Raw genomic sequence first — 15,001 nt, 5'->3', positions numbered from 1 at the left:
GATCGTGCGACGCACGTCACGCGCCTTGTGTACACTATGATATACCTGACGATAACGATGTATTCGTCCGCGGAACTAACTGTTCTACCGCGCAGCTTACATCGCGAAGTTTACCTTGAAGTCAATGGAAGGGGACCTTGGGACATTGTTACGAGCGCTGTTTTGGATCTCCATAGGAATCAGCAAATAATATCGTTTACCTCACAAAATAGCTGATAAAATTCCATCTAGTGCAACATTGCATTTCTATGAATACATTACCGTTACGTTCTATGAATATATTAACATCAAAATTGCACGTTTTTTTCTTTCTTTCGCGATTATTTCGAATTCTTACTTGCACGTGCACTCAGTGTGTACGTTTATGACTGCGCTGTTCCCATTTTCTGTTTTTGTAATAAAAAATCAGTGTTACAATTAGGAAGGGGCAGTGATACGCTTCTCCCATTGCCCGCGGTCAGCATATTTAATATTCTGCTACAAACAGCAAATATGCATGTACATATAGTATCGATTATGCACTTGGAATCTTATATAACGCAATGTAAACAACATGCGGATATTTTTGTATGTGCAGGCTAAACAATTTTCCGACCTGAGCGACAGCGATTTATGACCAAGCAGCGCGCCTCATTGGTATCCGATAGCGATGCGCGCGCTATTAATATATACAATTAGTAAAAAAAAAAATACAAAACATAACACGAGTAATGCGTTGCGTTGTTCGGTGTGGCATAATTGACTTGTTTATCTAATCGCGTTCTCCAGAATTGATGAAGTAAAATCAGAATCGCATCGGCGCGACGCTTCGTATATTTCATCTCGCGAAAACAGCTTCTTCACCCGCAAACACTTTACCCGCGTGTGCGTATGCGTGTGTTTGCGTGTGTACGTACGTTTTATTTACGTGCGAGACAACTTGAGCAGCCTTTATTGCGATGCTTAAGATTCTTCAGATATGCAGAGCACGCGCGAGGCAAATCAAAACTTGGGTTGTACACGGAATAATTATTTATTATTGCGTGCCTTTATCTGTCCCATTAGGAACAATGAATGATGAGTCATTTGTACGTAATGACGACGTAAGAGAGCGAAGCGGCTAATAAAGCATAAATAAGACTTTCGCGCGCGAGAAATCGCCTTGAGAATAATATCTGATAACACACCTTAATACGCACTTTGTGTCTCGCGATGCATCGAGATAAAGAGGCAGGAAGAGGCTCGAAATAGGCGCCAAGTGGTTAAACACGAGATAAAATCAACAATGAGCGCGAAAACGGTACAGGTACGTGCACCTCGCATTCCTCGCATCATCTTCATTGTGCGCAGAACTCGGTGTCGAATATTACATTCCTGAGGCACGCCAGCTAAACGAGGAAAACAACTATGCAAATGACGTGCAGTGGAAAAAGTTAGACGTAGTCAGACGCGTCAGACGCGATTTGCGTGTCTCCAACAATACGGGCGACAAACAAATGCTCCGAACGCTGGTATTCGGTACGAATCAAAGTAGATTCAACAGAGGCATTATTCGATGCATCATGCCGCCAGCATCATTAGCTTATTAAGTTACTTAAGCGTGGACGAAAGAAGACAACGTTGTGCATTGCAACGGTCATAAGTTATCTTCAGACGTCGCTTTAACTTGTTGCGATATCTTGCCCTCCTGGGAAAATGTTTTTTATATATAATTATACCAAATATATGTCTGTGTGTGTATATATAATGAAATATATGTAATATATAAAATATGTATTATCTATGTAGATATTATAATGCTTATATATAATAATGAAAAATTATATTGTATATATATTTATATATGGACATATTTGCTATATAATTATATACGAAAAATGTTTTCCGTGCTGCAACTTGTACGGCAATTTCTTTCTCCACTATCTGAAATTTGAATTTCTGTTTGATACTATCTGACGAAACATTAATAATAGTCATCTATCGGAGAATATTCTTACGATATATGATAATGCTTTTATATTTTCTTTACGAAGTAGGCGTCGCTATTAGACACAAAGTCGATAAAGAATATAAATAAGTCTAGAAGATTAATTAAGAAACATTGGATATATACGCAAGTGATATTTCAAATGACGTCAGTATTATACTTTGTATCTACGTATCTTTAATATTTTACCTTTATTACAAATAATTAGTTAAATTTTATCAGGACTTTAATCAGGATTCTTAAAATAAATTTATATCTTAATAAAATTAAACTCTAAACATAAAATTGTTTCACTCTGCCTTTAATGATTTTTTCTCTATTCGAGATATTTTATAATTCAAACACAAATGAGCGACATTAAAAGATCACCGAAAACAATTTATTTGTGTTACAATTATTAAATTTAAAGATTAAACAAATGAAGATTAAAAGAATAAAGCGCTAAAATGCAGCAGGTTATAAATTTAGTTGTTTACTAGAGTTTGAAGAACTCTTTAAAAAGTGTAATGTTTATTAGAATTTGTAAATATTTTCTCATTGGCTTTTGATTGCGACTGAAAAAAAGTTAAATAGTAAAGCAAAGATCATAAATAGAATTACGGAATCCTCTTAATGATAAATATTAATAGATCGCGTTTTATTTCTTCTAAATTTACATATACTGATGCAACTATTCAAAACACGTTTGTTGGATCGGAATATGCAGTTTATATAACTTCATACAAATATGTATACTTTCAACAGTATACTATATATACTATTGAACGTGTTTAGATGAAAGTAACGTAATTCACGATTATAAAAAAAACATAAATGCATTTTGTTATCTTTATTACGTTACGTAAAATGAATTGTCAAGCCGAGATTGATTTAATCGTTAATACGAACCAATTAAATACTCACATCGATAATCATGTTAGAATCATTCAAATTATGACGCGCAATTTTTTTATATGATTTACTCAATAATGCAACTATAATTTTAATTTAATTACAGTTTTATATAATCTTTTTTTCCCTGTTTTACATACAATTTTTTAAGGTAATGTATGTGGAAATCACACTGCTTAAAAAAATAGTTATTTATTGATATTTTGTGCACTCTTTTAATCCAAAAAGTCAACACTTCTAAAAAAATATTTCTTTAAAATTTAATATTTTTATTTTATTGTTACTTACGTTTTTAAGTAAATAATAAAAATATACTTAAAGACATTTCCGACATATTAAAAATTATTTTATAAATACACATTTTATTAAGGTTTAAAAAAACATAATTTTAAAATATTTGTTTAATCTTTAAAAGCACCGACAAAGGTAAACGTAGAAGTGGCGCTATCTTGAGACTAGTATCATGAAATAGCGAGAATAAAAGCTGCTTCGTTCATTGGATAATGAATTATAATTTAAAACAACTTAAAATACAAAACCTGAGCAAAATAAATCTTTATTAAATATTTCGCAAATTTTTCTTCTACATATAAATATCTATCTACACATATAGTTGCTAAATAAGCATTTATTTTCCTAAATTATCTTTATCATTCCCTTGTTTTCCAAAAAGTAAACTTAATTTTACGTACAATATAGAAAATTAAACTTTTAACAATATAAAATTATCATTGTTTAAAAAACAGTTTAATTATAACTATTTTACACTTTTTTTGTTAATCTTGGTAAATTATACGTTAATTGTAATTAACAAATTTAATATTAAGAAATCATAAACTAAATAAAACTTCTATTTACTAGTGTAGAAAAAATCTAATTTTTTAATAAAAATATGATATTATTAGTCTAGGTTCAATTTTCGAAATGTACCTTGAATTCCTTCATAGTCCATTACGAGACAGGACGCTTTCAATTCCGGTGAACGAGCTTTTTCATTTGTACGACTTAGTTTTTCATCTTGTAGGAACCAATCTCTATTCTTTTCAAGTTTTTCTTGCCATGCAGCTATAATTACGTAAAAAAGAGATAAGTAATAATATAAATGTAATAAGTAAACTAAAACTATTCTCATAATTTTAATCAATCATATATAATATATACGGCAATAACTTAATTAATAAATATTTTATTTATAAATATTTATGAAGTAGAAACATTTTTATATTGGTGAAAAACAACAATAATGCTTAAAACATAAAATAAAATATTGTATACTATTACTATTTAATTCTTGTAAAGTGCCTGCTTTGCCACCCCATTCATTAGGAAGAATATCTTTGTTTATATAAGCGTGTAATTCTTCTCCACCACCATTAAAAATATGAAACTGTAAAAATAAGAAATATAATTTTATATGCGTTTCCGTCCTTATCTACAAACCTTATTTAGTAATTATTTTATTTATGAATTTAATTTTGGCTTTACCTTTTGAACCAATTTTTCTTTTAAAAGTGGATAAAATAAGTTGATTATATTAGTGACAAACGATGGTGCGTTAAGAAAGTAAACAGAAGCCAACCGGAAAGGCATACTGTCTTGTATTGCCAACATTGCCTTCCTTACGATAGTTTGCGTCGGAACGAATTTTGCAAAATGTGCCATTTTAAATCCCTGAAAAAACAAATGTTTTAATTAAATCACGCACAATTTTAGTGATAATTATTATTGATAAATAATTTAGGACTGATTGTATCTCTGAAAATAAAAACTAAAAGAATTTAAAATAAAGAAATAAAAGAATTTTTTTAAATGATTTTTACTATTTAATTTTTATTTACTACACTTTGTTAATAAAGCTATTTAATAAAGCTACGCATATTTTATTTATTTTCAAAATATGATAACAAGATGCAACCTTAATTACATGTATCCCTTTACATTCTATTCCCTTAATTTTCTATACATATTCTCCTTAAAGTATCAACATATAAGTTTAAAATATTGTAAAGAAATGCAATTCGTATAAAAAAATAGATTTATATTCGCTTACAAAATATAAACTTTAGAACTGAGTGATATCAAAGAGGCTTCCTAGTAAATGTATTAAAGAGTTATTTCTAGTAAATGTATTAAGAACGCTGTCCCAATAAATATTAATATTTATATTGGGATGAAACAAAAGTTTGTAACGTTGTTTTAGAGAAATTCAAAGACAATGTCTAAATATTTCTACATAGATTCATTTAATCACACATGCGCCGGTACAAACTTATATTTCCAACGTAATAATTCTAAGGTAAGTGTAATGAGAAAACATAAAACACAATAAGAAATATAGAAATAAAATTAATAGTGCAATATCATACCTCGCAATCTATGATCATAATATTAGATAAACAGATTTCCTCCATCAAACGAATATCAAGTGCCATTAGAACACGTCTGACTGTTGCTTGAAACGAAAACTTCTCTATGTCATTGTCACGTAATTGAAAGATAGTGACGCGATATCCTTCTTCGGTTAATGATGGCAGAATGAAGTAGTGTCTAACGAAAATTTTTATTTAAAAACACAATAGTAACCGAGACTTCCGATCTTAAAATCATTAGCTACTTTTTCTATTTTAAACTGTTTTTCTATTTTAAAAAAGTCAAATTTATTTACGTTATATTAAAAGAGTTTCGAATATCTTGAGACGTCGGGTCACGAGCGGCGAAAAATTCTGGAAAAGATGTTCGGACGGTGTAGTATCTTTCCAAGATTAATTTACATCTCTCGATACTGTTCTTGCAATTGAAAAGAAATCTTTCCAATTTGTCGTCATCTGCAATGAGCAAAAAATGTAAAGATCACTTTCTTATAAAATTTTACATATGTTTCATTAAATACCTTTATTCTTTACTTAATTTGCAATCTTGGTTGTTATAAAGTATTTTAATCTCTTGTTTTTAATAAATATCTTTAAGTTTTTCTATAATATCTATTCAAAAGTTGTTAAAGAAAAGTTTAGTACAAAGAAACAATTTCAAGTATTAAATCCTTCCATTTTTTTATGAGCTTTGAAAGTATAAAGTATCAACGTTTGTTTTTTATAAATTTTGTAATAAAAATTTTATTGACACAAAAAGATAGAGTAAAAAATAAATACACAGTATATGTTGTTTGAGGGTAGCAGATCCGCCTGAGTGTACAGGCTACCAACGTTTCTCTATCGCTGTGACAAAGTCGTTCGTCTATTAATTATGGACACAGGTTAGGTAGGACAAGCTAAACATTTTACTTATCTTTGAAAGTTCGAATTACATTTTGGAGGCATGCTCTGTGAATATAATGTTTTACTTTAAAAACTATCTTCACTTTTTTCATAATCATTGATAGTCTGTTCAAAAATGGGTTTGGTTATTACCAGTAAAAATAACGCAGTTAGTAAAAGTAAAAATTATTGGCATTGCGTTTCGTTTCTTCCACCAATAAAACCAGACGATCTCAAAGAGTCTACAAAGTTATAAAGATTTTCAGATTTAAAATTGCGGACGTTCTTTTTCTCTTCTTCTTTTTCTCTTCTCGTCATCTTTTTTCCGTATTTGAAAACTCTTTTCTTCTTTCTCCTTTTACTTTTCATAATTTTATATTCTTTTTTTTTTATATTCAACGTTTTATAATATTTATCCGTCTATTATAGGTGATCTTTCCTGAGAGATAGAAAAGAAAATAATATTTTAGTAAATAAGTTTTATTTCTATATCAAAATTTCAAAATATTACACTTAATACAATGGTTGTTAAAAATGTGTATTATTCTTTTGTATATATTCACTTTTGCCTTTTTTTACATTCTTTATTTTAAACTCTTTCTTACTTTTCTTTGTTTTTCCTTCATTTAAAATTTTTTCTTTTATAACCTTTTTTTATGGAAATAATTTTTTAACATTAGTAAAAAATTCATAAAATAAACTTCATGTGTTTCAAAAATAACTAGTTAAAATTAAAAATTAAATTATTTAAAATTAACTAAATTAAGTTAAAAGTCATTAACTTTATTATTTAACTTTTTATTTTTTAATTATCCAGCCCTGCAAATGAGTTATGAGAGTTTATAATATATGCAGTGCGATGCAAGAAGATTTTTCTAAAAGTCGTTGATCAAGAAACGCGGTAGTGTCGCGCAGCAAGAGAGACTCCGCATTGCCCGAGGCGCCCGCCGTCTCTGTTAAATGCCCCACTCGGGTTGTTGACCTCGCACGATCCCGTAAGATAGGCGGCACGCCGCGCGCCGTCTGACCCGTCTCCCCACTCCTTTCAGTCAATCGGTCATTTACCCTACCAGAGGCACACGTGGCCGACGAAGTGCATGTGCGCCTCGGGTAGGGTGAATGACCGAGTGACTGAAGAGAGTGGGGGAGGCGGGCCAGACGACGCGTGGCATGGCGCTTATTATGGGACTGTCCACGATTACCGCGTGCTACCCCGTCTCTTGATCAACGACTTTCAGGGAGATCTTCTTGCATCGCATTACAAACTCTTGTAACTCATTTGCAGGATTGGAAAATTAAAAAATTAAAAGTTAAATAATAAATTTAATAACTTTTAACTTAATTTAGTTGATTTGAAATGATTTCATTTCTAACTTTAATTAGTTAGTTTTGAAACACATGAACTTTAATTTATTAATTTTCTACCAAAGTTAAAAACTTATTTGTATAAAAAAAGTTTATAAAAAAAAATTTTTTTTAAAGGAAAATAAAGAAATAAAGAAAGTGTTTAAAATGAAGAATAAAAGAAAAAAAAATAGGAGAGCGAATATACACAAAAAATAATATACATTTTTAATAACTGTTGGATTAGGTGTAATATTTTAAAATTTTGATATAGAAATAAAAATTTATTTAATAAAATATTATTCTCTTTTCTGTCTTTCAGGAAAAATCACATGTAATAGACAGATAGATATTATAAAACGTTGGATATAAAAAAAAAAGAAATTAAATAATGAAAACTGAAAAGAGAAGGAAGAAAGAAGTTTTTAAATACGGAAAAAGATGAAGAAAAGCTAAAGAGAAGAAAAGAAAAAAAGAAGAGGAAGAGTTTAACATTAAAAAATGTCTATTTTAATAATATTAATTATTAATATAACATTTGTTCTAAAAAGTAAAGATTAGTTACAAAAGATTTCTGCAATGTTACTACAATCTTCCCAATGAGAAATGATAATGGAATTGATGTCGATTTAATATTGATTCAATATCAAAATCATTAAAATAATACCGTTTTGACATTGATTTGATAAGTCATTTCTCATTGGGTTGCGGTAACGTTGAAATGTCCACAATTTTAAACCTGAAAATCTTTATGACTCAGACTATTTAAGATCGTCTACTGGTTTTACTGGTGGAAGAAATGGAACAAAACGCAACGCCAGTAATTTTCACTTTGCCACGACTTCATTATTTTTACTTGTAAAAACCAAACTTATTTAGAACAGACTGAACAGAATGGTTACGCAAATGTTGTTTGAAACTTTATACATTATTTAAAATGCATTTTCAGAAAATAATCTTATTATATGTATATGAACATGTTTTAAAATAAGCTTCAATTTAATCATAAAACTTTTTCAAAATTCTTGAAAATAAAATAATTTAAAAAAACATTTATGACATTTTTGAAATACATCATTACATAGTATTTTTGAAATCATAAAAATATTATCTAAAATACTTTTGCATGTCAGTCTTACATCATATCTCTTATATAAATTTAAATTGTGTTTCTTATTTCGAACTGCGACATAACTGAAGCTCATCAAAATTGGAAGGAGGGATTTAATTTTCTTGTAAGTCTACATATTTTTTAAATTTAAATATTTTTCAATATCTTATATGTGAGATATCATAATATTACATTATTATTATTAGTACATTATTATTATATTTGAAGCTGTACTTGTATTATATTGAAAATTGCATGTTATTGTCTTCAATGTAATTACAGCAATTTGGGAACAAACCTATGTGATTTGGCAAGTGTTGCTGTTTTAAGAGCCATTCTCGAAGCGTTTTAATATCTTGTTTTCTCACTTCCGGATCAGATGCAAGTTCCTTGTCTATACGTTTCTGTTGCGCCGGCGTTGGTGGTAACAATGTCATGATTTTCTGAGACATACCGAACTGATATTTATTGTCTATCGATGCGAGTATTGCAAGATTTGGCGTGAAAAAGGAACAATTCTGATATTTGCACAGTAATGCAGTCATATATTTTATTAGATAAAGGTCGCTTATACCGACATAGATCTTTTAAAGCAATCCGCCTTTATTTTCCGAAAATCAAATATTGTACTTTATTAATATTGATAAAAACATAATCTGCTTAGATAATTAAAGCAATAAAAATTTAGTTTATACATTCTTGGTTTTTTTATATAAAATTTGGTAAAAACAAATTCTTGAAAAGCAGAATAAAATATGAATGTTTTTCTTTTCCAATAGTTCTTTTACATAATTTAAACAATAATGAGTACAGCATTGATAATATTAGAACATTTTATAGCTACTGTTTTATTTATATTTTCTTTTTTCATTTTTTTCTTATAACTCGTAGTATGATTTAAAACATAAAATTGTTGTGCACTGTAAACCAATGCACTTCTTTGTTAGTGAGAACAGATCATAAATCTGGTAACCCAACTTATGATAACCTTAATCTTTATAGTTATATTATCTGCTACATCTACGACGGAGATTGAAAACGCGTGCTCCCAAAATTTTAGGAAAATAAAAAAAAAATTGTTATTTGCAGAACAGCGTAATCAAGATATGTATACTTATGTATATAAATCGACGAAGAAAACATTAACTCAAAGAATACATTGCAGTTAAAAATGATGTCATGTGTTTCTTGGAAATTCTTCAACTGTATGCATGGGTCTAAGCCAGCACAAAGTAACATTTGTAAAAACAGTAAATCGGACATAAAAGTAAATTTTATGTCATAATTAACTCATTACGAAGTCGTAATTCTGTCATTATGGCTGCGTTCCGAAATTGCGCGCGCGCGCGCTGCCAGCATTGAAAATCTATTATATAATATACGTAAGCCGATATTTACAGCCGATTCTTACTTCAAGATCATCTTAAGTAATATCTTAAGATGCCAGTACGGCTTCCTGATTGGTTTATGACAACTTCAGATGATGCTTAAGACGGTCTTAAATATAAAAATCAACTATGGACACCGTAACATGAACTATAAATTTTTAGTACTGCCAGTGCATCGGAACGCAGCCTAAGTTAGTTTTGAGGTCCAATTTCTCAGATAGTCATTTTTAATTATGTTTTAAATTACTTATTGCAAAATACAAAACAATATTATAAAAATTAACTACCATACCATTTAATAGAGGACACTTTCTAGTTTGTATTTATATTTTCAAGGTTTTAGTGTTAGCTTTTGTTTAAAGAGTATAATTTAAAAACAAAATGGTCTGTATTGGTGGTATTCCTCTATTATTATAATATTGTAGTATTATTAAATTCATAACATATTACTTTTATTTTTTATAATTAGGCAAATTTTGGCGTAATGTTGTGAATGCTTTAACAGACATATTTTAATAAATAATATAATATTGAATAATAATATTTTAATTAAATAATAATATAATAATATAAAATTGATCTCTACATTGCAAATATAAAACATTATAATAACGGACCTATAGTGTTGCAACACACACACACACACACACGTACACACACACACATATGTTTAAAAAAGTAGAATTTTATTTGTCATGTATTTGCTAGATAGTGCAAGATTATATCTATCGTTTGCTTTCGCACTTTTTCTCTCAGGACAGGTAAAAATAGCACTAGGTCATACGTCTTCGCAGTTTAATTTTCTCATTTTAGTGAGCAAATATTTGGTTACGAATTCCGAATACCATCTGATGAACGATGTTTATAGCAGAGACTTCAAAGAATTTTGAAACATGTAAAACAGAATACAGAGAACGTATAATTCACACTCTATTTCCGGCTTCTCTATTATTATTTCTTGGTAATATTGTTAATTTACACGTCCTTTTAGTCATCGTAGTTCATATAACATAGCCGTATTATACGATAAAAGTAAATATATGTAAAAGTAAATATATGCATTCTTTCTATTGCATTCTTTATATGTATTCTTTATATAATCATAGAACGATTTAATTATAATTGCGAAAATGTTTTATCTAGTTTCAATGCTACGTAATATTTACCTTTTTAAAATATGTACTTAATGATGTATCGGACATGTAGTCCTGGCAAAATAAATATAATTTGGAAATGTGTTTAATATTAACACTTCAAAGTAACTATATGCATATGAAAGTTGTGTGAATAAGATTACATCCTCATTTAATAATACATTTTTATAGTTTATTTGTAGTCTATTTGTTACTAAAAATATTAATTATTTATTACAACATTAAAAAAAATCTCAACTTTTTTGTATAAGTACTTTTTTGTATAAGTGTTCCAGATGATTTATACAAAGTTTTATTTATTGTGATTGTCTGTTTAGTTATTTTGTAAATAAATAAGTTTTATTTATTTTCACAGAATTGATCTCTACATCGCAATAAAACTTTATATAAATTGTTTTGAATATTTAAAGTACTTAAATAAGAAATTCAGATTGTTAAAATTATTTTTTATTTTATTATTTTATTAATTTTTAATTATATTTTTATTAGAGCACGTGTCTATACTATATTGAAATAATTTTTTATTTAGATAGAAAATTGCTGAAAATTTTTACTATTTTCAAATATAATATAAAACAATCTGTAATTTTTTCATAATTTTCTTAATATTTTGAGAAATGTCCTATACATTCTTAAGGAACAAAGGTGAGGAAGTATTCGAAAATAACACATACAAGCGAGCCAGAGAAACGTAAAAAAGAATGCGTACGTGACGTGAATTTGATCTCGCGAGTGCGACCTCATTTCAAATTATTTCCAAATTTCGAACATGCATTTTTTCGAAAGCCGATGGCTCGTTGAATACCGATTAGCTCATGACAGATGTCTGTTGTTATCGTGAAAGTGAATGACATTCGTAAAAGAACGAAACGTGTTGTTGTCCGTGCGAATTTGCATATGTTCACTGCGCTTTCAATCAAGAGAACTAATTTTAATAAGTTTCTGGTTTTAGTTTAAATTTGAATATTTTTGTTACACCTTTTGTATTATGCAAGCAACAAAGACACAGTAATATAAATACTTTATTTGTAATTATAATTAAAATTAATTAGTTAATCATTTTCATATCATCTTAACTTTTCGCAAAATTCTTAAAAAGACTTAATATAATATTTTTTTAATTATAATAATTATGAATTGAGTATTTGAATTATTGCCCTTTTATTGCTTGCGTAACACGAAAGGTGTAATAAAAATATTTAAATTTAAACTAAAATTAAAAACTTATTGCTGTTAATTTATTTCTTCAATCTAATTTTAATTCTGTTGATTAAAAGCGCAATAAATATATGTAAATTTACATGGACGACGACACATTTATATCAGATAATGGAATTAAAATATTATATATAATTTGTAGCATACTTCTAATTTAAACACTCAATATAATTTGCAGTTCCGAGTTACAACTTCATATGGTCCAATTTTTATATGAGTAATCGTATCACGTGCAACAGCAAGTAATACTGCTGATAAATCGGCGAAAATAGAGTGGATAATATACGTGAGAGGAATTTTATGACTCGGAGAAGATAGAACTTGATAGAGATTGTAGTTTCCGAAAAGGATATAAGTAGACATGAGTCTTTGCGATATAAAAACAACTGTGTCGACAAGGTAATTAAAAAATAAAATTACAAAAAATAAAAATAAAAGACAAATGCTTCTGTTTTTTCTGTCCATTAATAAATTTGAAATCAAGTTTCTCTGATTTCAAAAAGTTAGTAAAATTATATTACAAGTATTAAATTTCTTTATAATCTAAAAATTTTTTTAAGTAAAAACATATTCTTGATAAAGTTGCTTTTTCATTTAAAAAATTCTGTGGCTAAATCAAAATCTATTTGTCAAGAAAAAATATTTAATGTAGTTGTAAGGTTTGTAAAAAATTTTGAATTAATATGAAATTAAATTTATTTACAAATTAGATTTAAAGGGTCTTGTTTCTTTAGTGAAAAAATTGATTTTGTTTCTTTTACATTTTTTAAATCTTTATAGACTTATCTCCAAAGCGATTTCATATAATTTGAACATTTTATAAATTTATTAGTATTTTAATAATCAATATTAAAAATGGCACGAATAAAAAATTCGCGGTTGGCACTTTCTCTTTTTTTTTTGTTCTTCTCTCTGTCACTTTAAAACCAGTGTGTTTAAATGCCTTCCTATTATATTTCAAAATCTTTTCAAATGATACATCTGCTATGTGTTTTAGTTTAGAAGGTGTATAGATGTGGCAGCTTAAAATAATTACGTACAATAAATACAAAACTTTTTCCTAAAAAATATATTTTGATCTTGTCAAAGGTTATAAATAAAAAAGCAATTTAATGAATTTTACATAATTGCTATTGAAATGATATGTGTTTGAAGCTGATTACTCGCAGGTTGAAAGGTAGCACGAATTGAGGATCAATCAATAGGTATTGCGACACTTACTTTAGTCCCTCGCAATCTAATGACGAAAGATCACACAAGCTTGACGTGAAAATCACGCGCGTTACACTGCGAAACTCAGCTCGACGAATGAAGCACCTTCTGCGGTTCCTGTCACTTTGGATTTCTATCTGTTCGAAGCAAAATGATTCCTCTCTTCTTCGTTCCAGTAGTACGCAAAGTTCCCCACCATTCGGTATTGTACGTGTCGATATAACAAATCGCATAAGAAGAACGTTCACGTACACAAGCTCACGTGCGTGAACTTAAGTAGAGAATACAGAACTACCGGTTTCGACGTTTTCGTAACGAAACTTTGTCAACGTGACCAGTTTACAAGGTTAAATATTGATTGTAATCAATAATCTTACATGAGGGCATTTTGAAAAATATCGATTGGAACAAACAATCTACAAAAAAAATTTTTACTTTGTGTGCTTAACAAAATTGTAAGTTTATTAGAAAGTTTAATATACATAATTTAATATATATGAATAATTCACCTAATAAAACAACTTGTGATAAATAATATTATATTTTTGCAAATAATATATCACTAAATGATTTTATGCTTAAGATTTAAATTTTATTTATGCAATTAGTCATGATTCTAATTGTGTGTAATGTTCTAATTAATTAAATAAATGAATTAAATAATAAATCAAAATTTTTGAAACCCAATAGGGGTTTCGAGCAATCTTTTGTAAATGTATTTTTAATATTTATTTTTTATTAATTACACATTGTACAGTTTCATTATAAAAATAACATTTATTTAACATATATTTAACATTCATTTCATAATAATTATTTAAATAATAATTTATATATAGAGAGAAGGTTTATTTAATGTTCATTTACTTCATATTCTTTACTTCATATTTATTTTATACTAATTACTCATTTAAAATAACAATTTAATAGCATCCATAAAATTTTCCACTCGTTTTGATCATGTTTCTTCTTATTCAAAGAGTACACAGTTATTTTAAACCAATAAAATTATTTTCATATTTGTATTTAACTAAACTTTTAGATATTTTAGGAAAACCGTTCTTTCCGTGTAAAAATATGTTTCTTCAAACGTTAAAATAAACTTTCTTTTAAATAAAAAAAGAAAAATTTAACCTATTATTTTATCATTTTTAAAGATGTGTTCAAAAATGTTTTTCAAATATTAAAAAAAAAAAATTTTGCTTATTGGAAATCTGTTCTTCTAGTTTTGTTTTCTTAGCTATTGGCTATCTGTCTACATTTTATCTAATAAAATAACAAATATCATTATTTTAGTTAGATAGAAATCAAGAATCAACAGAGATCTGGACGATAGAAAATATTGGTAAAAAAAATAAATTTAAAAAGTGTTTAAGCAATTATTATAACTCCCGTTTCGTAACTGATTTGCAAGCTGGATCAAAATCGCAATCGCCAATATATGTTAATATAATTGTTTATTC

General features: G+C 28.0%; 1 protein-coding gene across 1 annotated transcript; it reads right to left on the bottom strand.

Annotated features, from left to right (window-relative positions):
• Window positions 1–3,397: 3,397 nt before the first annotated feature.
• Window positions 3,398–13,736, bottom strand: LOC105199655 (alpha-tocopherol transfer protein-like). Its single transcript, XM_011166851.3, has 7 exons — window positions 13,548–13,736; window positions 8,865–9,009; window positions 5,523–5,682; window positions 5,224–5,404; window positions 4,343–4,528; window positions 4,139–4,244; window positions 3,398–3,922 (listed from the first exon to the last, which is right to left on the bottom strand). Exons 2-7 carry the CDS (start codon window positions 9,001–9,003, stop codon window positions 3,759–3,761), a joined length of 936 nt encoding a protein of 311 aa, XP_011165153.1. The 5' UTR covers window positions 9,004–9,009; window positions 13,548–13,736; the 3' UTR covers window positions 3,398–3,758.
• Window positions 13,737–15,001: the final 1,265 nt, after the last annotated feature.

This window comes from Solenopsis invicta, chromosome 16 (genome assembly GCF_016802725.1).
Source record: "Solenopsis invicta isolate M01_SB chromosome 16, UNIL_Sinv_3.0, whole genome shotgun sequence".
NCBI lineage: Eukaryota > Metazoa > Arthropoda > Insecta > Hymenoptera > Formicidae > Solenopsis > Solenopsis invicta.
Note: the sequence above shows the minus strand (reverse complement) of the source record. Positions and strands in the feature narration are given on the sequence as shown.